Here is a 26,106-nt window from a genome sequence, read left to right on the forward strand (position 1 = left end):
AATTTCACAAAGCAAAAATCCCGAGTTATTTGAGAAGCACTGAAACTGCTATGTTGCAACTCATTTAGCGTGTTGCAACATCTTGAATTAAATGTGTGAAATTAATCACAGCGGTGTTTCCCAAACTAGGATTAAATCATACTTTTCACTCGTGTGGTTTACTTCAGACTAAAAACACTTACACCATTGTGGAGACTTACAATTATAATGGCATTTAGTAATATGGAACTCATCATCATCACTATTATCTGGTTGAAGCTGCCAGAGAGGTCACATGAATCCAGCGTGGATTGGTTACTTCATTTTATTTGCTAACCTGTTTGAATGTCCCTTTAATATATATATAAAAGAGGAAGAAATGTCAAGTATCTGAAACATTGTTAATCAATTCTAGTGTTATGAAACCTGTTGGTAAAGCAGATTACTAAATAGATATAATGCACATCCCCAGTGATTTTCCACTTTCCCTTCTTCCTCAGTCTTCTCTAATATCCCTCAGTTTAGATAGTTTTCCTTCACATGGAAAATATCTGGGTGTCAATTGAGTTGGCTCATATCCTGTTACTCGGTGTTTATTAAATGTGTTTTATTTGAAGATTGCTCCAATTGTAGTAAATGTTTGGAGCAGTAAAAAAGCGATTGGTTAGTATTTATGTAAAATAATTGCACTCCTAATGCATGGTTCTTCCACATTCCCATTTGCTATTTATATTCTGCAGCAGTTAGTTATATATATTTAGACACAGAGCGCATGAAAAGACTATTCCGAATCTCTTCAGCTAGAACACATGAGTGTACAGGGTATGTGAAAAACTACAAATGAATTATTTGTTAGCTTTAAGAAAAATATGCATTTATGCGTGTTTGCATGACATTCAACAAATCATTTCACAGCCAATTAAATATTTATGAAGTTTAGTGACAGCAAAGTTTAAAGGAGATGTGCGGGCCAAGTTTATTTTTTAAACACAGAGGATGACGAGCGCCTGAAAACCACTGCTGGGAATACTGGCAGAGGCAGATACAAAAGAGGCATTTAAGAGACTATTGGATCAGCATGTGCAGAGAATGGAGGGAAATAGATTATGTGCAGGCAGATAAGAGACGGTCATGGCATTATGCGAAGCGTGGACATTGTGGGCTGAAGGGCTGGTTTGGTAGTAAGGAAGGCAAATTCAATGCTAACATTTATATCAAGAGGACTGGAATACAAAAACAGAAATGCAATGCTGAGGCTCATTCAGGTGCTAGTCAGGTCGCATTTAGAGACTGTGAGCAAATTTTTGGCTCCATATCTGAGGAAGGATGTGCTGGCTCTGGAGAGGATCCAGAGGAGGTTTACAAGAATGATTCCAGGAATGAGTGGGTTAGCATATGATAGGCGTTTGACTGCACTGCTCGCTAGAGTTTAGAAGGTTGAGGGGGGACCTCATTGAAACTTACAGAATAATGAAAAAGCACAGTGAGGATGTGGAAAGGATGTTTCCACTGGTGGGAGAGTCTAGGACCAGAGGTCATTGCCTGAGAATTAAAGGGCAATTCCTTTTAGAAAGGAGGCGAGGAAGAGGGTAGTTAATCTGTGAAACTCATTGCCACAGAGGGCTGTGGAGGCCACCAGTATATATTTTTAAGACAGAGATAGACAAATTCTTGATTAGAACAGGTGTCAAGGATTATGTGGAGAACGCAGGAAAATGGGATTAGGAGGCAGAGATCAGCCATGTTTGAATGGCAGAGTGGACTGTGGGCCGAAAGGCCTAATTCTACTCCTTTCACGTGAACTTGTTCCTGTGCTGTATTGTTTTATCTTCTACTCTATAGGCAATAGGACAATCAATTTGCACACATCAAACTTCTAAAAATAGCAGAGTTATAATGACCTGATATCACTCAGGTGATTGAGGGATCTGACCAGGATACTGGGTAGTTGCACTGCACTTCTTCAATATATATCAACATGTTATTTTACATTCTCAAAAACAACAGATAGGCCAGGCAGCATCTGTGGAGAGAGAATACGGATAGGTGCCGTTTCAGGTCGGGACCCTTCGCTGACCTGCTCTGTATTTTGTAGTGTACTTTTCGTTTCATTTCTGAAACCCAAGCTGGTCCTTTTCGCTTTCCAATCAATCTTTATTCCAATTGAACTTGCAGGCAGTAATGTCAGAGATAAACAAATGGTCATTTGGTCTTTTGTGTTAACTTGACCATAATGCATTCATCCATTGAAATTTAAGATCCCTCAATGAGTTTACCGTATCTTTTTTGACCTTAAAGGAAACTCTTACATTCCCTCCAATAATGTAGCTGTTTTAAGTCTGCTTTAACCCCGGTTAAAAACAACAAGTTTTAGGGATCTTAATTTTCTTAAATCTCTGCAGATGCTTATACGTTTTGGTTTCACCATGTAGAAATTACAGCAGTGTTTATACATAGTCCCCCCATTTCAGGGCACCATAATGTTTGAGACACAGCAATGTCATGTAAATGACAGTTGTCATGTTCAGTATTGTGTTGCATATCATTTGCATGCAATGACTGCTTGAAGTCTGCGATTCATGGACATCACCAGTTGCTGGGTGTCTTCTCTGGTGATGCTCTGAGAGGCCTCTATTGCTGCCATTTTTAGCTTATGCTTGTTTTGGGGGCTAGTCCCCTTCAGTTTTCTCTTCGGCATATAAAAGACATGGTCAATTGGGTTCAGATCAGGCGATTGACTTGGCCACTCAAGAATTGACCATTTTTTAGCTTTGAAAAACTCCTTAGTTGCTTTAGCAGCATGTTTGGAATCATTATCCTGCTGCAGAATGAACCGCTGGCCAATGTTTTGAGGCAATTGTTTGAACTTGAGCAGATAGGATGTGTCTATACACTTCAGAATACATTATGCTACTACCAACAGAAGCTGTATCAACAATGAAGATAAGTGCCATACATGCCCTAGCCATAACACCCCCACCACCATGTTCCGCAGATGAGGTGGTCTGCTTTGGATCTTGTCAGTTCCTTCTCTCCTCCATAGTTTGTTCTTGCCATCACTCTGATATAAGTTAATCTTCGTCTCATTTGTCCAAAAGACCTTTTTCCAGAACTGTCGTTGCTCTTTTAAGTACTTCTTGGCAAACTGTAACCTGGCCATCCTATTTTTGCAGCTAACCAGTTTGTTTGCATCTTGCAGTGTAGCCTCTGTATTTCTGTTCATGAAGTCTTCTGCAGACAGTGGTCATTGACAAATCCACACCTGACTCCTGAAGAGTGTTTCTGATCTGTCGGACAGGTGTGTGGGGATTTTTCTTTATGATAGAGAATTATTCTGTCATCAGCAGTGGAGGTCTTTCTTCGCCTGCCAGACCCTTTGCGATTAGTAAGCTCACCGGTGCTTTCTTTCTTCTTTATGATGATCAAAATAGTTGATTTTGGTAAGCCCAAGGTTTGGCTGATGTCTCTAACAGTTTTATTCTTGTTTCTCAGTCTCATAATGGCTTCTTTGACTTTCTTCGGCACAACTTTGATCCTCATGTTGATAAACAGCAATAAATGTTTCCAAAGGTGATGGACAGACTGGAGGAAAGACTAGGTGCTGAGAGCTCTCTTATACCTGCATTAAGGAGGCATTTAAACACACCTGAGCAATTACAAATGCCTGTGAAGCCATGTTTTTTCTATTACATATCTCAAATTGTGGAGTACAGCGGCAATAAATAAATGATGGGTCTTTGTCCCAAACATTATGGTGGGCATTGTACATCTTTGAAATTTCACTTCATGTTTCCTCACTCCCAGTCATTCCCACCCTGTGCCAGATTCAAGTATATTGTCATACATCCTGTTTTTTGGCCATCCATTGATGGCACGTTTCACTTTCCATTGCTGTCAGTCTTTCTGCAGACCACAAAAGATACATATTTTTCTTCCTGCTACAATTTGCAAACATGAAAAAAAATACTTTCATCCATCAACGAACTATCAGGTTTAAGTTATAAGTGAAATATTTTCAAGTTTCATGGCATCCTACGTTAACTCTTCGTGTTTGGATTCAAAGCACAATAACAACTGTTTCTCCTATTGTTTTCCAATGATAGTTTGTAGACTTCGGACTCTGAATTGAAAAAAATTATCTTAACCAGGAGTAAAGATACCCATTCATTTTATAATAGATTTGATCTCGGACATACAGTCATATACAATAACGTAAACAAGTTTGTTGATGCTTTAAATTGAATCATTTTGGTTATTTTTATTACTTCAGGATTAAACAAAATTCGATTGCGGAAGCAGAACTACAGACCTGTAAAAAAAATCTGCCGTTTCAGTTTGCTTCCTATTAGAATAGCAGTCACTTGTAAAACCAATTCCAATTCATCATGAGAAGATTTCCTGCTTTTGAACTTCCACGTACACAAATATATGAAAATTCACCACAGGTGATTTCACACCATTATGTTGACAGCCTGTGTAGTGCTCCTGTTGATTACCCTGTGTCTAAACACATGGTTAGGATAGGATATAAACTATTATCGACAAGTAAGAAACTTACTTTTTTTACCCACAACACATAAATCAGATCATTGGCACATAATTCCAGTAATACTAGTTTTCGTTTTTTTTAGGGATAATCACCAAAGGTTATTTCTGAGGTTATTAATCAATAATAATAATAATAATAATGCATTACATTTATATAGCGCTTTTCAAACACTCAAAGACGCTTTACAGGGATTTCTAGAACATAGAGAAGTGAATAAATAGATAAATAAGTAAACGAACAGAGAAAGGAGACAGAAGGTGAGGTGACCTTCAGTGGTTGAAGGCAGTGCTGAAGAGGTGAGACTTCAGTGATGTTTTGAATGTGGTGAGTGAGGAGGAGTCTCTGACGGTTTGGAGTAGTGAGTTCCATAGGGTGGGGGCAGCGATGGAGAAAGCCCTGTCCCCCCAGGATCTGAGTTTGGTCCGGATGTGGGGGGATAGGAGATTGGCAGCAGCAGAGCGGAGGGTGCAGGTGGGAGTGTGCCTGTGGAGGAGGTCAGTCAGGTAGGATGGGGCCAGGTTATGGAGGGCTTTGTAGGTCATGAGGAGGATTTTGTATTGGATTCTCTGGGGGATGGGGAGCCAGTGGAGTTTGTAAAGGACAGGGGTGATATGGTCACGGATCGGGGAGTGGGTGAGTAGACGGGCAGCGGAGTTTTGAATGTATTGAAGTTTACTGATGATTTTTGAGGGTGAGCCATAGAGGAGGCTGTTGCAGTAGTCCAGACGGGAGGTGATGAAGGCGTGGATGAGGGTTTCTGCAGCTGTGAAGGAGAGGGATGGACGGAGACGGGCAATGTTTTTGAGGTGGAAGAAGGCTGTCTTTGTGATGTGTTTGATGTGTTTGTCGAAGGAGAGGGTTTGATCAAAGATGATTCCAATACTCATGTGTAGCAGAGGATTGAATTGTGGCAAACATTTTAAATGTGTGTATTATCACCGCAGCATTCATTAGCTCGTGCAATACATTGCTAGTTAAACAGGTTGTCTAAAATTTATTGAAGGACTGGTAAAAATGCAGGATAATATCTAAAGTTGATTTCACAACAGGAAATGCACCCATCCATTTAGGTAATCACATTGTTATCATTCATTTGATTCTGTACTCAGATTCTCCCTCTCCCACCTCAACATGCACACCTCTGAGATTAATGTACCTCCAAATTGGATGTCAACGATATATCTTTGCATCCGTTGTAACCCGAAGATAGACACGGTAGATTGTGTGTGGTTTTTTTTTAAATGAGCTCAACCATCTCCTCTGGCACATTAAATCAATCCCAATTTGCACTGAGGAGAATGGGAACCATCACCTTTCTAGAAAATAATGTTTTTACCACAAACGTTTCGAATTTGTTATCTAGTGCCATCGAAACCAACAACTACAGACCAAGTACACGGAATATTTCCAGGGCAGGGCATAAATGTTTATTTTTAATAAGTGTACTTGAATTAATCTGCTCACAGCGCTGATCCACTCGCCCACCCGCCCCAATTCCGCACTTGACATTCAGCCAAAATCGGTTTCACGCAACTATTACCAACACGTTGAAATTTCGCCGGTTGCAAATTACAGAGTGAAATAATATAGTATAAAAGATCTGCAAAATCATAACATTGGACACAAGGTTATCCATGCATAGATTATTTAGAAACTATATTAACGCCCTTCCAATCGGATTTCATTAATACACACAGAAAGAAAGAAACGTGTGTAATCTGCTGCTGAGCTGTCGTTGTTAATATGTCAAATCCAGATCAACGCTGAAATATTGTAGAAAATGCACTAATAAAAGTCCAGCTCTCCTTCAAAAACATTTGCGTAGGTCGGTAAAATTTTACCACCAATTCGCAGTTTGTCGAAACCTCAGCTAGTTTTTTTTTAAAACAAGAAACCGCACATTCCAGTCTCCGAGCGGAATGTAACACAAAAGTGTGCAGTGCATTTGCTGCCTACATTTGTTGTTGGGTTATGAAATTTACTCGTCGTGATTGTGATTGCGAGTCACCCTTCCCCCCCGGCCCCGGAAAGTCCGTGCACATGTTAGACGGCACAGGCACAGCGGAGTCGTGCGGTGGCTCCCCTTCCTTTCTTCCTTCCTTCCTCCCTCCCTTGGCCTTGCCCGTCCATACTCTACCCGCTGCCCGGGGTGTCGCCCCGAGCCGCCGCCGAATTCACGAGGCGACCGGGCCAACGTTCGGACCCATTGTTCCTCCGCCCGCGCCGCGTTCTTACCCAGATGGCTCAACGTTCCAAAGAACTCCCGGCTAATTCACACCCCGCGTCCTGGCAAGATCCACAAGTGTTGTGCGCACGCGCGGCGGAGAGCCGCCCCACACACCCACACCAGCCAGCGCGCGCCCGCCCGCCCGGCCGGCGCGACCACCGAGAGGGAGAGAGGAGGGGGGAGGGGAGAAGGAAGAAGCAAATAACTCAAAACTATCACAAATGCACTTTGTAATCTCACAGGAAAGCTGGACATCAGGTGCTAATATCTACGATGATAGCTCATGCCAAAATGATGTCAGCTTATGATAGTGCGTTGTAATGTTTTTTTGGGGGGAGTTTTACACCCCTCTGTTTTCCCAGCGCCAGGGATCCCTGGGTTGTTACATTTGGAGTATCGAGTCGAGGTAAGGCGGCGCCGGCGGGTGTTGCAGCCTCTTCACTGGCATTACCTCGGAGCTCGGCGGCCTTGTGGCTGGGGCTGCTGCTGCACACACGGTCTGTGTTCTTCTTTGCAAAAAAATAATAAATTGGTCGTTGGAGTGAACTATGGCTCCTCCCAAGAAAGGGGATCTGACCGAGGAGGAGAGTGAATTGCTGCAAGTAATTTCTGAAGGTAACATCATCGTAACCCCTCCAGCCCCCCCCCCCCCCAATTCCAAAAAAACCGGAAGATTAAATTTAATTCGAGACTTGTTGTTGAGGAAAACGAATTTAAATGTAAATGCTGCAATAATTAGGATTGTAATTAAAATGGGGGAATGGCAATTTTCTTTTAAAATAAACGCAGAGGCCCGACAGGATCGATCGATCAATGTTCTTCACATCTTCGCAATGTTACAATTTAATCATAGCTTGTGTACATTAATATTTTAATGCTTTTTAGTTTTTATTTCAATCCCCGATACACAAATTGTCACAATTTTAATGGTGGTAAAAGCGTTCTAACACTTTCTATTCAGGGACGTGTATGTAGCACGTGTAACCGGCGATGCGATCACTGTTGATGTTTTGTGCACAGGTTTGCTAATATTGAACGTTTGAATTGAATCCTGGTGGATAGAAGGAACTGCAGATGCTGGTTTAAAAAACAGATACAAAATGCTGGAGTAACTCAACAGCAGCCCTGGAGGACAGGGATAGGCGACGTTTCCTGTCGGGACCCTTCAGCCCTGAACGTTACGTGCCCATGTTCTCCAGATGCTGCTTGACCCGCTGTTACTCCAGCACTTTGTCTCTTTTTATTGATTCCTGGTATGGTGCTGGTGAGGTGGTGGCCCTTTAGAGCGAGATTAAGAAGACTTGATCTTTACTCTCCAGACTTTAGAACGTCAAGAAACGTACACATTTCTTTGAAGGTTGACACGGTGATGTTGTTTCCCTTGGCTTGTGACTAGAACCAGGGCTCACAATCTCAAATCCACAATCCAATACCTCTGCCATTTATGACTGAGATGGAAAGGAAATTCTTGAGGATACCCTCCAGCGGTTCTGACTAAATTCTGAATGTAGATCAATAGATTTGGGGGTATAAAGGGAATCCAGGGAAAATAGATTAATGCAGCAATATGGTGAAAGTTCACCTTGCTCTTACTGAGAAGTGGAGCAGAAGTGAGGGGCTGAATTTCCTATTCCTTCAACCTCTGTTCCCAAGATTGTGTTTAATTTAATGGGTTGGTACTTTGGGAGTACATTTATTTTCTTAATAGGGAAGTATTTTGGAGGGAGTAGTTGCGAGTGCTTTTGGTAAATATTTATGCCACATTCTCCATTGCGTCCAGATGGGACATTGCAGTTGTTATCTGGAAAGTTTCATGTGTTTAGGAAGTATTGTTATTAACATTTTGTCAATTTCAATACTTTTATGATTTTGACTGTTGATAAATAAGCACTCCATTTCTCTCGAGATAAATGAGATGCGATCATAATCCCATAAGTCTAGTTTATTTATCTTCAGGAATGGGTGTATAGTATGCTATCAAATCAAGTCTCTAAAAAGCTTAGTCATTTTAAAATACAATGACAACAGAGGGTTGTTAGCTTATCATATTTGTGCTAATCAAAAGAGCTACACAGTCTAATCCCACATCACAGATTTTTTGGAATAGTCTTCAGTGCTGAGTGGTCCTTCGAAGAAGGGGTTCTTTCTGCCTCTACCACTATTTCAGCTGCTGATTTTAGACTGTCCAGTCTTTGTGTGAGGTGAAAAAAAAACTCTCAGCTCGACTAATCTGTAAGAAATAGAACAAAAAGTGGTCAATTCTATATCTACTGACTGCTCCACTATTCAATAAGATTATGGTTGAACTTTCCCAATGATCTTAAATCTGTCATCTTGCTTAGAATTAACAAATTTTGTTCGAAAATGAGTTCTTCCTATCCACAGTAAGCATAATTTTATACGTTAATTGAATCCTCTCTTTTCCAATGAAATTAATATTTCACACTTCCAAGTATACTACCATTGATCACGTTAACACAGCAAACTAAAGCAAAGGTGGTAGCCTTGTGCAGAAATGTAAATTAATATTTGTCTTTGTGAAGGGGCACAATAAGGACCATGACATAAAGGACAATGTGAAGTATTGGAAATGACAGGCATGAAGAAAATATATTTTAAATATCTTTTAAGAGCGGAGAGACGACCAGGCCCCAAAAAAAGTATCCATGACACTTAAAGGAGCAAGTGAGGGAATAATGCAAGTTCTGATCATTATTTGTCTATCCTCTATGGCATTAGCTGTGATCTCAGAGGACCAGCATGTGGTAATGTTTTTAAAAGGGAAAAAAAGGCACATACAGAGTAATTACTGACTTGTCAGAATAACATGAAGGTAGACACAAAATGCTGGAGTAACTCAGCGGGTTAGGAAGCATCTCGGGTGAGAAGGAATGGGTGATGTTTCGGGTCACATCATTGGTGAGCAATTCTTTTTTGGGGTGGGGAATACAGTGAGTAACAGTGAATACAGTGAGTAACGGCTATTTCACATCTTGGACATAGATTTGTTTTTGGATGATGTGTCTGTCCAACTTTGATTTTTATGAGGAAATAACAAGGAGGTTTGATGATTTGATATTGTCTGCATTAGATTTGATATGGTTTGAAGCATTTGATATTGTCTGCATAGATTTTTAGCAAAACATTTGACAATGTCCCATGTGGCAAGTGGATCAGGAAATTAGACATCGACATTATTGTGTCAAAAATTGGAGGAAAGGATAATGGGAACAGTTGGTAGGAATGTTAGTGATTGGAAAACTATATTCACTGGGGCTTTGCAGAGGTCATCCTGTGGTTTGGGGTGATATATGTCAATAATCTGGCCATGCATTGAGGAGTATGAGGTTTGTCGATATCAAAATTAGCAAGAATGAAATTGTAACCCACAGAAAGGACTGGTTCAATGGACATAAACATTGCAAACATAATTCAGTATGGATACATGTGTATAATGTGTTTGAGGAGGGCAAATAAGGCAAGGAAATACATAATAAACAATAAGAAATTGAGAATGTGTCGAGAGTCAGAGGTTGAAGGATGGATTATGTAATAAAGAAGCTTTGAATATGAGAGGAAAGAAGTTGTGTACTTGTTGTAGTATCTGTACACAATTCTGCTCATCGTGTCACAATAGGACCCGATAACACAACAGGGGGCAATGGAGATTTTAGGAATGTTGCCAGAAATGGCGTATTGTAATGAAGAGGAAAAACTGGCGAGATTGTGGTGGTTTTCTTTGGGACAAAGCAGAAGGAGAGGCACCATAATTAAACTAAAAGCTGAAATACTCGAGATTCTAGGCAAGTCAAGATTATGGAGAAAGAAATTAATAATATTTTGGGTCGCTAACCTTTCATCAGAACCATGCTTCTTTTTGGAGATTTGATCAAAACTTTGAGAATCAAATTTGGAACAATTGTTGCCTGCCAGAGTTCAATATTGGATGTGCATTCAAGTAGTAAAAAATATTTTGGGGGTATGTGAATTAGAATAGTGCTGCCTACAAGGTTGGTGGAGGCAAGAGCACCTACTTTATAAAGTATCTGAATGAGCACCTGAATAAATAGTAATCCTCAAGCCTGCTGGTGAGAGGTTGGAAGTAGGAAAAATAAAATTATCTCTTTTTTGCCATCTCAGACACCATGGAATAATGACTTCATTTTGTGCTGTAAGTTTCTATGATTCCTTGATTCTCTGATGAACTCTCTTGTGTTGCATGTTTACCTCACCAAACCAAACCCAAACAAATCATTGGACTGTATTCCTTGGATTGATTATTGTCACAATAGACTTCCGACTTTCGAGAGAGAGTTAGATAGAGCTCTTAAAGATAGCGGAGTCAAGGGATATGGGGAGAAGGCAGAAACGAGGTACTGATTGTGGATGATCAGCCATGATCACAGTGAATGGCGGTGCTGGCTTGAAGGGCCGAATGGCCTACTCCTGCACCGATTGTCTATTGCTCCATTCCCCTGTCTGTGTTTTGGAAAATCTGACCATCATCAGGCAGTGCTCGTACTCCATGCTTACAAGCAGGAACTGAAGCGTGAAGATTTTGTGCACAATGTCATAAAGCGCTGGTCTAAGCAATCAGATGAGCTCTGACGTGACTGCTTAGAGTCGGTGGACCAGTTGATATTTAACCGTGCCCGGCCAACCTAAATGAGTGTGCCACTGCCGTCGCAGGCTTCATCAGTAAGTGTGCATTGGACTGAGTGAATCTCACAGAGAGGTGGCAAAATCCCCAGCTAGGTCCTCAGAATCTGCACGGATCAGCTGGCAAGAGTATTCACGGACATCTTTAACCTCTCACTACTCCAACCTGAGGTTTCCACTTGCTTTATGAAAACCACTGTCATCCTAGTGCCAAAGAAAAACGTTAGTGTGCTTTACTGACAAATATCTGGAGGCTCACGACATCCACCATCATGAAGTGCTTTGAGAGACTGGTCATGGTGCACATCAACTCCAGCCGGTCAGACTGCCACGATCCATTGCAATTTGCCTACCCCTGTAATAGATCCAGGACAGATGCCATCTCCCTGGCCCTACACTGATTCCTGGAACATCAGATTTCTATTTATTGTCTACAGCTCTGTCTTGAACACGGTAACTCCAATAAAACTAATCTCCCAAGTCCCTTGACTTCCTGACCCATAAACTGCAATCAGTAAAAATAACCAATAGAACATTCACTATGATAACTCTCAACACTGGACCTCCACAGGTAGTGTTCTCAACCCCTTACTATATTTCTCGTACACTCACAAATTTGAAGATGACACCTCCATGGTGTGCTTGATCTCAAATAATGATGAAACGATACAGGAAGGAGTTCGACCGCTTAGTTTCAAATCAACAACCTCTTCCCTCAATGTCAACAAAACAAAGGAGCTGGTCAGCGACCTCAGGAAGCAGGGTAGGGTACACCTCACCTCACAGTCAGTATCAGTGGTGCTGAAGTGGAGATGGTCGAGAGCTTCAGGTTCCGATGTTATGATTTGTCTAGATATCAGCAAAACAAATATTTTCATTGTATCTTGGTACACAAAACAACCAACTATGCTGTTTAGAACACTGAGGTAACTGAAAACTCTACGAATCAAGGGTGCCTGATAGAAAATCGTGCTCAGCTAGTCAATTGTGTTGGAGGTGGATCTATTATGTCATCCAAGCAAACCTTTGGTCATTTCCTCAGTCATTGAGGTACGAATCAGCTTGTTCATTGACAGATAGGCTACTGATGAGGTTAGGAATTGTTTTAATTCATTTGTGAAATGCTGGTAAATTATTTTCATAAGCAACATACTTTGACCATCCTCGGTTGCATTTGATGAGGATGGTGAATCACCATCTTGAATGCAACAGTTCCATGCAATGAATATCGCGGTTCTGCTGAGTAAGCAGTTGCATAATTTTGAACGTCCACAATGAAGGAATTATCATTAATGAAAACAAATCCAAATCTTGCATCTATATTTATTGTCAATATTTATGTTATAAATTCCTCTGCTCAATTGTGGTACCAGCATTAGCAGGGCATAAATAGTGTGAGTAAATTTGAATGGAAATATTTTATCATAGAAATCTGAAAGAATGTACTTGTGATACTAAACTGAAAAGTGAATTGTGTTTTCAAGCATGTATCTGAAATCCATATCTTTTATCCATTTTTTTCTTCTGAGTTTTTAGTTTGATTTCGTAGGAAATTTTAGAATTTTTTGGATGAACGCTGGAAATTAATTTCATTTTTTAACATCGTGCAGGAAATGTTCAGGAAGCTGGAAGGTTGCTAGGTAGCAGAAATGTTCGTGTCAACTGTTTGGATCAGGTAAGCCTATTGCTCACTTTAAATTCAGTCACTAACACGTGCTTTATCAACATCCATCATTAGAAATGCGATCCTAAATTTGTCTCAATTTAGAATTTGGGGTTGTCCACTTTTTCTTCATGTTTCATTTCCCACCATGAAAGTTCTAAAGAGGATCTGTTTAAAGTTCCCTTAATGCTTTTGTACATTGTATTTCAACTTTGTTTTGTAATATTTTAATGTCACACTGTATTTCTGTGAAAATCAAACACTGGAGATCTCAAAGACAGAACATGCTGGTATCCTCAATGTGAGAATAGAAACAGAATCACCATTTAAGAAACAAATTAACAGTCTCATTCAACGAAGGGTCTCCAACATTAGAGGCAGGAAACATGTTCCCAATGTTGGGGGAGTCCAGAACAAGGGGCCACAGTTTAAGAATAAGGGGTAGGCCATTTAGAACGGAGATGAGGAAGAACTTTTTCAGTCAGAGAGTGGTGAAGGTGTGGAATTCTCTGCCTCAGAAGGCAGTGGAGGCCAGTTCGTTGGATGCTTTCAAGAGAGAGCTGGATAGAGCTCTTGAGGGGGTATGGGGAGAAGGCAGGAACGGGGTACTGATTGAGAGTGATCAGCCATGATCGCATTGAATGGCGGTGCTGGCTCGAAGGGCTGAATGGCCTACTCCTGCACCTATTGTCTATTGTCTATTGAAAGGGATTCTGCTTCGCTACCCTCGGATTTGCAGCATTTCCTGTTTTTGGTTGCTATTACATCTATATATCTGTATGCTCTATTGACCTTTCATCAAAGGAAATGTATTTCATTATTTTCACTGTATATTTGTTCCCAGTGTCTGCGCCATGACCATTCACCCTGATGATATCAGTTTCTCTGTCCTCTTGAGTTTACTGAGATTTGGTAACATTTCATGGCCATTTAAACTCTTCTCTCCATATTTGCAGTTGTCTGCCTTGCCCAAATGTTGCTTGAGCGGTCCCATTTACTCTGTCCCTATGCTCTCTGAAAAAATAAGTAAGTTGCATCTATAATTAAGTAATAACAAGGAACTGCAGATGCTGGTTTATACCAAAGAAAAACACAAAATGCTGGAGTAACTCAGGCAGCTTCTCTGGAGAACATGCAATGGTAATATTTTGAATCTGGACCTTTCTACTTTGTCTGAAGAAGTGTCCTGGCCTGAAACATCACCTATCCATGTTCTCCAGAGAAGCTGCTTCACCCACTGAGTTACTCCAGCATTATATTGACTTTCTTTGGTTCTATTACTGTCTACCCACATCCACTCCTTCCTCCCAATCCCACATTATTCTGTGTCCTTTCCCTAATGCTCTTTCCCAATTCAGTTGCATCAACACTTTTAATCTCAACTTTGAAACTGTTGGCTATTACTTAGACACAAAATTACTGCAGACGTCAATTCATCTGCTCACCACACGCTTGCATCGACATTTAATACTTTTATTTCTTTTAAAACCATTGGCATATATTAGATTGGTCACTCCTGGTACAACATCCACCTCGAATTCTCCGTCTAATCAATGCAGTTTTTAAGAAATATGGCATGACATGATTTAGTCAATCAATCTTTTATTTGTGTTTATCCTGGAATGCAAAATTCACTCCTGGTTTCATTCCTCAGTTGAATTTCTCCCATCACATTTCATATGATTATGGCTCTCGTCAATATCACTGAGAAATCCTTCTTCAATTTACCATGGCTCAGTTCCATCTGATTCAGGATAACAATATGGGAACCTTCACATGGCAGCTAAAACCTCGGTTTAAAATATCACCTGAAAGAATAGTAAAGTGCTCCATTAACAATTCCAGACCTGTAATTTGAACCCATAAATTTTCAGGTCATTGGACTGTTCCTGCAAATTCACTTAATTTTAAATTCATGACCTGAGAAAAGTTTATTTGCACTAGTTTACGTGGTGCATGTGGCAGGGAGTATTTGAGGCAAATATATTTTGAGGGAAATCTGATGAAATATTTGAAACAAGGACCAGAGCAGAACTGTGATATTTGTTCTTGGCAAAGAGTTAATGTCGAGCAAAGGTCTGCACCTGTGTTGCAAACTACCTGTCATTTTCAATTCCACTCTCCTGATAAAAGCCACCATGATTTTTTTATTTTCATTCCTATTTGAATCAATGCTCCAGCAGAGATGTCTAATATTTAATATAAAAGAAATCCAGCATTGGACAAGCAAAAAAAGCACTGTCAAAAGATGTTAACAAACACTACTAGATGCTTCCATTTTGATTTGTGTTTCACATTGTTTCTGTATCATTTTGCTCCAATTGGTCATTTTTAAAAATAACGGTTAGCTTGATAACTTTCGTTCTGCATTCTATTCCAAATGTTCATCTATTCTCCAAACGCTTCCCAAATTTGTTTTTTACATATTGAAAATAATTTCATACTAATAATGTTAACATTTGAATAGCCTTTGACAATAAAATTGAATTGTGGTTTCAAAGAAAGGTGCATGGGGTGTAGGTTAGTGTGAAATTATGCAGAAAATATTGCAAAGTAATAGGATGGTTGTTCTGTGGTGCTCTTTCTATTTCATATTTTACGTATTTTAGTTTCCTTTGAAAACATTTACCTCAATCATAAGCATCTATTCAGTTCTAACCTACTGTGAATAAAATTCTCCTTCTAACCCTTTTAATTTATTACGAGCTAACGTGCATCTGCATACATTGACTTTATGTTCCTTTTTATGTAAAGTTTATTCCTACTTTATGTTTCGAAATATCCCATATCCTGCCCAATCCATTTATAATTTAATTAAGCTTGTAATGTAGATCTGGACTTTGTTGGCTTTTGTCTTTGCTACACATTTATCAATCTTAGTAAATTCCTGAGTACCCATATGCTAAGTGAGAATATGGTGACCACAAAGTTCCACTCATAATGTCGTTATAATCTCCGAGATTCATGTCCTTTTCATTATAGAAGCTGTTATTATTTGCCTAATCTCTCCCGTTTAATGTACAATGCTGTTTCGTGATGGTCTGAGTAATTCTTTACTTTGAAGTTTAAATGTTAAGATGGGTCTAGTTTAATCATAAAACACACAGGAGATGTGGTACCCTTTATTTTGTGCTATGAGCCCACTCAAATCTTACACCTATCACTTGTCAGTTTTTGCTCCTTTGCTCCCTTTCCTTCACCTCTCTGCCAGCTTCCTCTCCTTTACCCCATCAGTCTGAAGAAGGGGCTTGACCCAAAATGTCACCTGTCCATTTACCCCCACAGATTCTATCAGATCTGCTGAGTTCCTCCAGCACTTTGTTTTTTGGGCCTTTGTAAACTTGCATGTGAGCATTATGTATTTTCCACTTTGAAAGCACAGATTCTGCACTGGTCTGGATTACAATAGACAACAGGTGCAGGAGGAGGCCATTCGGCCCTTCGAGCCAGCACCGCCATTCGTGATCATGGCTGATCATTCTCAATCAGTACCCCTTTCCTGCCTTCTCCCCATACCCCCTGACTTCGCTATCCTTAAGAGCTCTATCTAGCTCTCTCTTAAATGCATTCAGAGAATTGGCTTCAGAGGCAGAGAATTCCACAGATTCACAACTCTGACTGAAAAAGTTTTTCCTCATCTCAGTTCTAAATGGCCTACCCCTTATTCTTAAACTGTGGCCCCTTGTTCTGGACTCCCCCAACATTGGGAACATGTTTCCTGCCTCTAACGTGTCCAACCCCTTAATAATCTTATACGTTTCGATAAGATCTCCTCTCATCCTTCTAAATTCCAGTGTATACAAGCCTAGTCGCTCCAGTCTTTCAACATATGATAGTCCCGCCATTCCGGGAATTAACCTAGTAAACCTATGCTGCACGCCCTCAATAGCAAGAATATCCTTCCTCAAATTTGGAGAACAAAACTGCACACAGTACTCCAGGTGCGGTCTCACTAGGGCCCTGTACAAGGACCTCTTTGCTCCTATACTCTGCAGAAGGACCTCTTTGCTCCTATACTCCTATACTACACAGTAATGTGGTTTGGAGAAAATTTAACATGTGATTAATTTCCATGTTCTCAGCTGCCTTGACCACAAAATGTTCCAATTCAGACTTCTCTGTCAACTGGAAGTTCTTAATTTAGATTTTCAATCTTAACTTGAAGATGTGTTTGTTAAGAATTGAATACTACAGTTCTCTTCCAGTTTGCCAGAGTGCCAATGTTGGTACTTTTAAAAAAAAGTCAATATTTGTTAACTAATATTTTTTAATCCAAATGCATAACGAATAGGGTGTTGTACACTGTATAAGTATATTAATTATTAGTTTGTCGAAGGAAATTGGGTGTTTTCATTTCCATTTTTTGCTTGTTGATACACGTAATGTGGTATGTATGTTTCTTTTTACATCTCACCAATTCATCCACAAGGTTACCTCTCTTGAATGATCTTGCTGAGCTTACCCATTGGGTAGCGGGTGGATACATGCAAGGAGGGTTTTTTGATAGGCAGGTCGTTGGATAAAGGCCAGAAATGAAAAGACAAGTGGTGTGAGACAAAAGTACTGAAAATCTGCAACTTGTGAAGCTAGAGGAACAAATGTAGGTGGAAGGGGAGGAGAAAATCAGTGCTAGTCAAGGTGGGGCACGGGGGAGGGTGGAGAAGGTTATGTAGTTAGCTAAAATTTGAGAATTCAACATTCTTACCATTGGTATGTAAGCTGCACAAGCGAAATATGAAGAGTTGTTTCCTCATTTGATTCATTTATGTTGGCCACAATCACCCTCTGCCATTCAGGTCCGGTGATGTCACATAAGAATCCCAGGGCTGACCCCGATATGGTAATTGAGAAAGCAAAGAGACACTTTCAGTATAAAATGGAGGATCAGGCAAACATTTGGCAATGGTGGCAGGGCTTGCCCGCCATTCATTCCTATAAGGCAAAACCAAATGGTGGTGCCGCTTTACTCCCAGGCAAGCTCAATGCTTTCAATGCTCGCTTCAAAAATGACAACACCAGTCCCCTTGAGCTCCCACAGCCCCGACATAACTGTAGTGTTGGTCACCAAGGCCGATGCTGGAAGGTCCTTCACAAAGCATCCAGCCCAACAGTGTACTTGGCAATGTTCTTAAAGCCTTTGTAGACCAACTGGCTGGAGTTTTTGCAGACAGCTACAACCTCTCACTCCTATGGTCCAAAGACCCCACCTGCTTTAGAAAAACCTCAGTTAGAGCTGTGTCCAAGAAACGCAAGGTGAGATGCCCCCATGACTGCCGACCAGCAGCACTGACCTCCGTGGTGAAGAAGTACTTTGAGAGGTTGGTTATGACTCGTATTAACTCTTGGTAAGGACCTGGACCCTCAAAAATCCACCTTCCGCCATGACAGATCCACAGAGGATGCAATCTTGCTGGCTCTCCACTCTGCACTGGACCACTTGGACAATAAAAAAACTGTATGGCACGCTGTTGTTCATTGACCACTTTTCGATGATGAACACCATTATCCGCTTTAAACATCAACCTCGGGGAACTGAGTCTCCGCTTGCCGCAATGCAACTGCATCCTGCACTTCCTCACCGACAAACCACATCAGAACAAATTGACAGCAACACTTTCTCCTCGATGACCATCAACGCACGAGTATCTCGAGGGGGTGTGCTCTGTCTCCTGGTCTACTCTTTCTATACTCCTGACTGTGTGGCCAGACACGACTCCAATGCCATTGGTAAATTCACTGAAAATACAACTGTTGTTGGACGAATAACGGGTAATGTGGTCAGTTATAAGAGCGAGATTGACAATCTGATGGGTGCCAGAACAACAATCTTGCTCTCAATTTTCGCAAGACCAAGAAGCTAATTAACTTCAGAAAAGGAAAACTTTAGATCAATGAACCCATCTTCATCGGGATGATGGTGGAGTGTCAGCAGCTTTGAGTTCCTGTGCACGTACATCTCTGAAGATCTATCCTGTGCCCAGCACTTCGTGTAATCACAAAGAAAGCTTGCCTCTTTTATGGGAAGATTGAGGAGATTCATTATGTCAATGAATACTCTATTGAACTATGAGCATATGGTGGCATCACTGCCTGCTTCGGTAACTCATATCGCTGAGGGAGACTTCAGAAAGTGTAGATATTGCCCAGTCTATCATGGATGTTGATCTCCCAACCATCAGGAGGTCTTGCCTAAAAAGGCAACTAATATCATCAACGAGTCACACCCGGCTCATCTCGCTGCAACCATCGGGAAGAACATGTTGATGAACATGCTGAGAACCGTGACCTCTAGGTTAACGAGCAGCACCTGCCCCGTAAGCATCAAGCTATTAAACACTTCACAACATTTACCACAGCCCTATCTCAGCAACTGTGATCAACCATGGGCCTTATTTTGGATGAACACATACTTATATTTGGGACGATTATGGGCTGGTTACCTAGTATTACCACTCATTAATTTATTATATTATTGATTGTTCTGTTATTGCACTAATGGGCCGATGAAGCTGCACCAAGTAAGAATTTAATTGTTTTGTTGCTGGTTCAAATGACAGTTAAACACTTGAGCCTTGCTGTGGTTTAGGTCACTTTGCCGGCATGTTACATAAATTAAACTACCGAGGTGGTGCACACAAGAAGGAATAATGGCAGATAGCCAAGAGCTTGGTCAGGAAGGTAGGTCTAAGGGGAAGAGGGGTGCTCTGGAGATGTACAAAGGGAATTTCAGAAATTAGGGCTTTTGGCCACTAATGGTGGACCAGCTAAATCCAGAAGAGTCCAAAGATAACAAAATGGATGAATGTTTCAATAGGAAATGGACTGTATGAACGGAGATGGTGTCAATAAATGTTTTGGAAATAGAATGACACTGAAATGGCATCCAATATAACACAATTATCAACAGTCTGGCTCAGCTCCTGAAAACTGCTTGGAATTGGCTGGAGAATATAATTTCTGATGAGACTGATGATGACATCCTCATTTTGATCCACCTTACACTTGATCAGGACTACATCTTGGTTCTTGGTCCTCCAAAATATTACAAATGGAATTTAAACTGGAGGTTTTTTTATGTAATAATTTCAGCAATGGGTGCGGAAGAGCTTTTTATTGAATAAAATATCAGATGTGGCTGAGCTGATGAAGTTGTGACACAAATGTACGTGTGCTAAAAATCCAAAGCAAGTGATCCCATAACCTAATGATCTTGTTATATTTCTGATTAGTCCATGGTTAAGCAACTAAGAGGAGGAGGAGGAGGATGCTCCATGTGCATCCACCATATCATCACTTTTTCTGCAAGAACTATGATTGAATCGCCTGCCACTCTACCATTGTAACTGACCATCTTAAATGACTTTCTTTACACTTTGTAGTGTCAGACTGAGTGCAGTGGATGCAGGGAAGGTTTTGGGGTCCTTACAAAATCCAGGCACTATTGTTGAAGTCTTGTGTTGCAGACTAACGGCACCTCTTGCTTTAATCTATTGTCGCACGTAGCGCTGGCATTTACTTGATGCAGTGGGAAATTATCCGTACAAAGCGGGGGGGGGGAAACCACATTCCTATTTGTAGGAGCCATTTATGTTTAGGCTAGCTACTGTTGGCATATTATATTATGCCGTATATTTCTTGCCATATCGTTAGATGAACAGGAAGGTGTATATATATGGGCGTAAGGGACTGGGGGTGGCCAGATACAGGGAGGGAGAGTATACAGTTCTTACCAGACCTGGGACCAGACCAGGGACAGAGCAGCCAGCTACGACTTGTATGCGAAATAAGTATAGCCTGGTATGTTCATCTCCTTGTTTGACAACTATTTGAATAAACAACTAATCAAACTGGAAAAAACAACTGGAAGATCTGTTCTGTTGGGTTTGGGTAAGATCACTCCGACTCCCTATGTAGTAATGGCAATTGGAAAAGTCGGAAAGTTGCCATTTCACTATTCTTTGGTCTAATCAATCATTATCACATTGCTGTTTGCAGCAAGTGCAGGTGCTGGGCATTTACATTGTACCATTTTTGACTTTGCATTAGACCAGGTGATATGGTGGTGTTGGATGGAGTGAAGCATTGATTCACCAGAATGTTGGTACGGATCAAATGATCAGGTGTGAATTAGTCTTTTATTCCTAAATTATTTGTGTGGGGTGAAATTTTTAGAATGATGAAAGATGTTGAAAGTACACACCAAAAACATTTTCTGTTGGTAGTTGGACAAAGCACCACAAGCTTAAAGTCGGAGAAGAGCTATTCTGGATGTGGGTTAGAAAACACTCCATGCAAGTGCAGTGGAAGAGTAGAATTCTCTCCCGTAAAATTCAGCATAATTTTAAATCTGAATTTGATAGTTATAAACCAGGTGTGTCAAACTACCGGCCCACGGGCCGCATCCAGCTCACGCAGGGGTCTAATCCGGCCCACGGGCCGCATCCAGCTCACGAAGGGGTCTAATCCGGCCCGCGGGATGATTTGGGGGGGAAAAAAAGCCCTGTTAGATTTTTTTGATTTGCGATTGACATAAAGCTGGGTTTCATGGTGCTCACTTTCCACATCAGATTATGCGCAGGAAGTGAGCTACATGACCGCTTAAACTCGTAGGAAATATGAATTTTGCGCAGAAGGAAAAAGCAAGTCTGGTCTGCAGCGGTCACCTCCCCAGCTCCCGGGGGTGAGTGGAAGCTTCGCCCATATCCGGCCCTGCGTTGACGCGGGCGGGAAGTTGGTCGGCGGAGGGGAGTCTCAGCGCTGTTCTGGACACTGGGAAGTGCCTGGGCTGCCGCCACAGAGACCGCCACCAAGTACCTGAGACCCAGTGAGTGCGTGGATAGAGGTTGGCGGGAAGTCGCCGCACTGTGAATGGGGCCGCAGCCAGCGATCCCAAATCTGAGCTGCTCTCCAGGGTGGGGGCTCTGGGTTTGGGTTAAGGTCAGGTGGGATGTGAAGACGTGCTGGTAGTTATGCGGGAATAGGTAAGATAGTGGTGGTAAAGGAAGGGAAGGGGGACCAGTTGAGGGAAGGGTTTTTAGGGAAGAGAAGAGAGGGTGTCAAGGGAGGGGAGTGGGGGAGTAGGTGGTAAAGAAAGGAGGGAGGGAGGGGGTGAGGAAGGGAGCAGATGAGAGAAGGAATGGTGTTTAGGGATGAGGGAAGGGAGGGGATTGATGGATGAGGTAAGCAAAGAGGAGGATGAAGTAAGGGAGGGGAGTGGGGGAGTAGTTGGAAGGAAGGAAGTGGGATGAAAGAAGGGATAGGCTGAGGAAAGGGAGAGGGCAGGTGAAGGAGAAGTTGAGGGTAGAGAAGGACATGTGAGGAGAGGATGTGAGGGGAAGGAAGAAAGACATAAGGAAAAGGATGGGGAGCGGGGCCTTTAGGTGAGATGATGGACAGACCATCTTTCACCATGCCAGGTAGTTGCTGTTTTGCTGTTCACCACCCAGCCAGCCCATTGTGGACAAAACATAAACACTGCTGGAAGACAAGAAGACGGCACAGAATTAGGCCATTTAGCCCATCAAGTCTACTTTGCCATTCAACCATGGCTGATCTATTTTCTCTCTCAACCACATTCTATTGTCTTCTTTCTCCCTGTAACCTAATCAAAACCTATCAATCTCTGCCTCAAAAATACCCAATGTCTTGGCCTCCACCGCTGTCTGTAGCAATGCTTTCCACAGATTCACCACCCATTCCTCCTCATCTCCATTTTGAATGTATGACCTTTTATTCTGATGCTGTGACCTCTGGTCCTAGACTCTCCTATTACTGGAAACATTATTTCCACATCCACTCTATCTAGGGCCTAGATACCAATCATAAAAGCAATGCTTGCTAGGCAATCTTCTTCATAAGAAACAAAATTTGTAAAGTGAAACACTTTGTAGTTATGGCAGAGACTGAGACACATGAGAGCAGGTTGAAAAAACTAAGGCAACGAAAGCTGTGGGAGCGTGTGTGTTCGTGCGTGCACAACTGAACCGGCCCGCATGATGTCCCATTTTGCCCATTCTGGCCCGTGACCTAGAATAAGTTTGACACCCCTGCAACTATGATCCCATACCCGTGAAGTTGCAACAGTTATTTCTGTGAAAATGTAGACAACATTCAGTGTACTTTTACGTAATCCCACAGCCAAGAGAACTGGTCTGCCATGGTCTGCAGCAAAGGTTAAAAAAAAACTCACCCAACATTAGAATTCTTTGAAATGCTGTTGAGCTAATTGGGGAAATTCAAAAGAACGGCTTAAGAGCGAAGGGTGGAACATCATAATCATCTGGTGACACCCACTTGTACATTTTACTTGCGTCACCTGCCAAATCCAGACAAATAAACAGAAGGTTCGTAATGTTGGACTGAACCACATTGTTTTTGACATTTGGGAGTGATTTAAGTAGTAATTTTGCTGCAGTATTCTATGTTTAGTACAGGTTTTACAGTATCTCTCCCTCATAGGGTCATAGAGTAATACAGTGTGCAGACAGGCCCTTCGGCCCAACTTGCCCACATCTGTGACATGCCCCAGCTGCACGTCCCCACCTGCCTGTGCTTGGTCCATATCTCTCCAAAGCAGTCCTATCCATGGTACCTGTCTAACTGTTTCTTAAACGATGGGATAGTCCCAGCCTCAATTACCTCCTGGGCAGCTTGTTCCATACACCCACTACTCTTTGTATGAAAAAGTAATCCCTCGGATTCCTATTATATATTTTCTCCCTCACCTACATCCTCTGGTCTCTCTCTTTTTCTCTCTCTCTTTCTCTCTTTTTTCTCTCTTTCTCTCTCTCTCTCTCTCGCTTTCTCTCTCTCTCTCTCTCTCTCTCTCTCTCTCTCTCTCTCTCTCTCTCTCTCTCTCTCTCTTTCTTTCTCCTTTCTCTCTTTTTCTCTTTCTCTCTCTCTCTTTCTCTCTTTTTCTCTCTCCTCTCTTTTTCTCTCCTTTTCTCTCTCTTTCTCTCTCTCTTTTTCTCCCTCTCCTTTTCTCCCTCTCTCCTTTTCTCTCTCTTTTTCTCCCTCTCTTAATTATTGGTTTATTTATTGTGCAATGGGTCTAAACAATAACAATGCAAGTTTTTTTTCATTTCTGAAAGAATCTTTGTGGGCGGTCCTTGTCTTTATAGAGACAGCGACAGTTGGCCGAATGTTGTCCTTGTGATTCATCAATATACTATGTCCATTTATTTCTTAAGAGTTGATGGCTGAGAAACGACCTTTATCCTTATACAATTGTGTCCTTGCCTTGCCCTTGTACATAAAATTTATGCCCAAACCCAAGTGAAGTCCTTCATCCACTCTTCTGAGCAATTATTATTGCCAAACAATGAAAGCAGGTTTGAGGTTGATGCCCAGAAAAGTCCACTGATCCAATTGAAAATATGCGACCTCATGCTCGTCATGTGTGAGGTAGTCAGTTGGGCCGTTAGGCTAACAGCCTATTTAGTTGCAATATCAGTTCATTAATAAATACATCATAGGAAAAATGGATCCCACACTGAGAGATCTTTGATTGCTTTTATACTAGATGGTATCATTATGGAGGGGTGATGTAGCTCTATTTATCTCCAAAGAAACCAGTCCCTTGGAGCACAAGACAGTGCTTGACGTAGAGATTCATAGCATGTTTATTCCACTGATTGCAGAAAGCAATTAGAAACATAATCCCACAGGCCTTCTCTTGTTTTGTTTGTTTTCTTGAACTGCTGTTGGGGTAGCCTAAGTGAGCAGTGGTAGTGCATGTTGTAGATTGTAAACTGTGCCAAAAAAAACTACTGGAAGAAGTTAAAGAATGATAGATCCAATTTGATTGAGTTCAAGAGGTGAGGAATATGCCACTTGTTGACTGGAAATGTTTTTTGAGCACATATCTGATGAGATGCCCTGACTAACCACATTTAACTAAATTAAGTACAGTAAACTCTATTATTGCCAGTTGTCCACTAGTATCATGTATAAATGGTAGAAACAGAACTGCAGATGCTGGTTAATAGATGTTGAATATACTGGCCAGTGGTCTGCACAGGTCTTTGGCACTTGGTCAGGTCTGTCATCTGGGCTGGCATTTTTGCCCTTTGAAGGACACTCTAACTTTGGCTGGGAGACTGATCTCACAAGGGCTGTGGGGCTTCTGTTCGTGTTTCGTTGTTCTCCTTTCAAAGTGTGCATGAAAGGCCTTGAACTCGTACTGAAGTGATGTGTTGTTGTCACTTCTGCCACACAGTTTTGCCTTGTAGGAAGTGATAGTGTGCAAGTTAGTGCCACAGCACTGGAGTATTCATCTATTACATGAACTTGGTCCCGAATTGTCAATTTGCTCACGTTAGCCTTCAAGAGTTCGTCGGCTATTTGTATGTTATTTGTTTTCTTGGATAACATTAATTGAGCTTATTGAAGTAAGGCATAATTTGTGCTTTTATACAAGTTTGATATTCATGTCTAAGATAGACACAGAAAGCTGGAGTTACACAGCAGGTCAGACAGCATCTCTGGAGAAAAGGAATAGGTGGCGTTTCGGGTCGATCCCTATCTTCAGACTGTTTGTCCATGTCTGTGTGGCTCAATAGCTACACATATATTAAATAATGTTATCAGAATGGTAAAAGCAAGGAACTGCAGATGCTAGTTTATACCAAAAGAATGACATAAAATGCTGGAGTATCTCAGCAAGTTCTCCAGGGATTTTGCCCGACTGAACAAGGGTTCTGACCTGAAACATTGCCTATCCATGTTCTTCAGGAATGCTGCCTGACCCCGCTGAGTTACTCCAGCATTTTGTGTCTATCTTTATTATCAGAATAGTGTTGGATTTGAGGTCCTTCATCTCATTGTCACCGGATTGGTGTGCGTGGTTGTCTTTGCATTAGGAATAGAGAAAAAGTGTCTGAGCAGTCTGACTTCAGATTGCAAGAGTGTATTGTATTTGCATGCATTAGAACATCAGCTGAGACCTGCACTGAGATTAATTTGGATCAAAACTGAGTTTGAACCGCTTTCATCTGAGACAATATTGGATTAGTTTAGTTCAGTTTCAGT

General features: G+C 41.4%; 2 protein-coding genes across 2 annotated transcripts in view; one reads left to right on the forward strand and one right to left on the reverse strand.

Moving 5' to 3' along the window:
* Positions 1-6,893, reverse strand: part of bzw2 (basic leucine zipper and W2 domains 2) — a 60,231-nt gene extending 53,338 nt beyond the window's left edge. Inside the window, exon 1 of the mRNA XM_078428836.1 lies at positions 6,764-6,893. The gene's annotated coding sequence lies outside the window, so the exon portion shown is untranslated. The remainder of the gene's footprint in view (positions 1-6,763) is intronic.
* A 97-nt stretch (positions 6,894-6,990) lies between these two features.
* Positions 6,991-26,106, forward strand: part of ankmy2a (ankyrin repeat and MYND domain containing 2a) — a 37,882-nt gene continuing 18,766 nt past the window's right edge. Inside the window, exons 1-2 of the mRNA XM_078421940.1 lie at positions 6,991-7,370; positions 13,025-13,089. Coding sequence (XP_078278066.1) covers positions 7,304-7,370; positions 13,025-13,089 — 132 coding nt within the window. The 5' untranslated portion in view covers positions 6,991-7,303. The remainder of the gene's footprint in view (positions 7,371-13,024; positions 13,090-26,106) is intronic.

The sequence above is a fragment of the Rhinoraja longicauda genome, chromosome 2 (genome assembly GCF_053455715.1).
Source record: "Rhinoraja longicauda isolate Sanriku21f chromosome 2, sRhiLon1.1, whole genome shotgun sequence".
NCBI classification, from domain to species: Eukaryota; Metazoa; Chordata; class Chondrichthyes; order Rajiformes; family Arhynchobatidae; genus Rhinoraja; species Rhinoraja longicauda.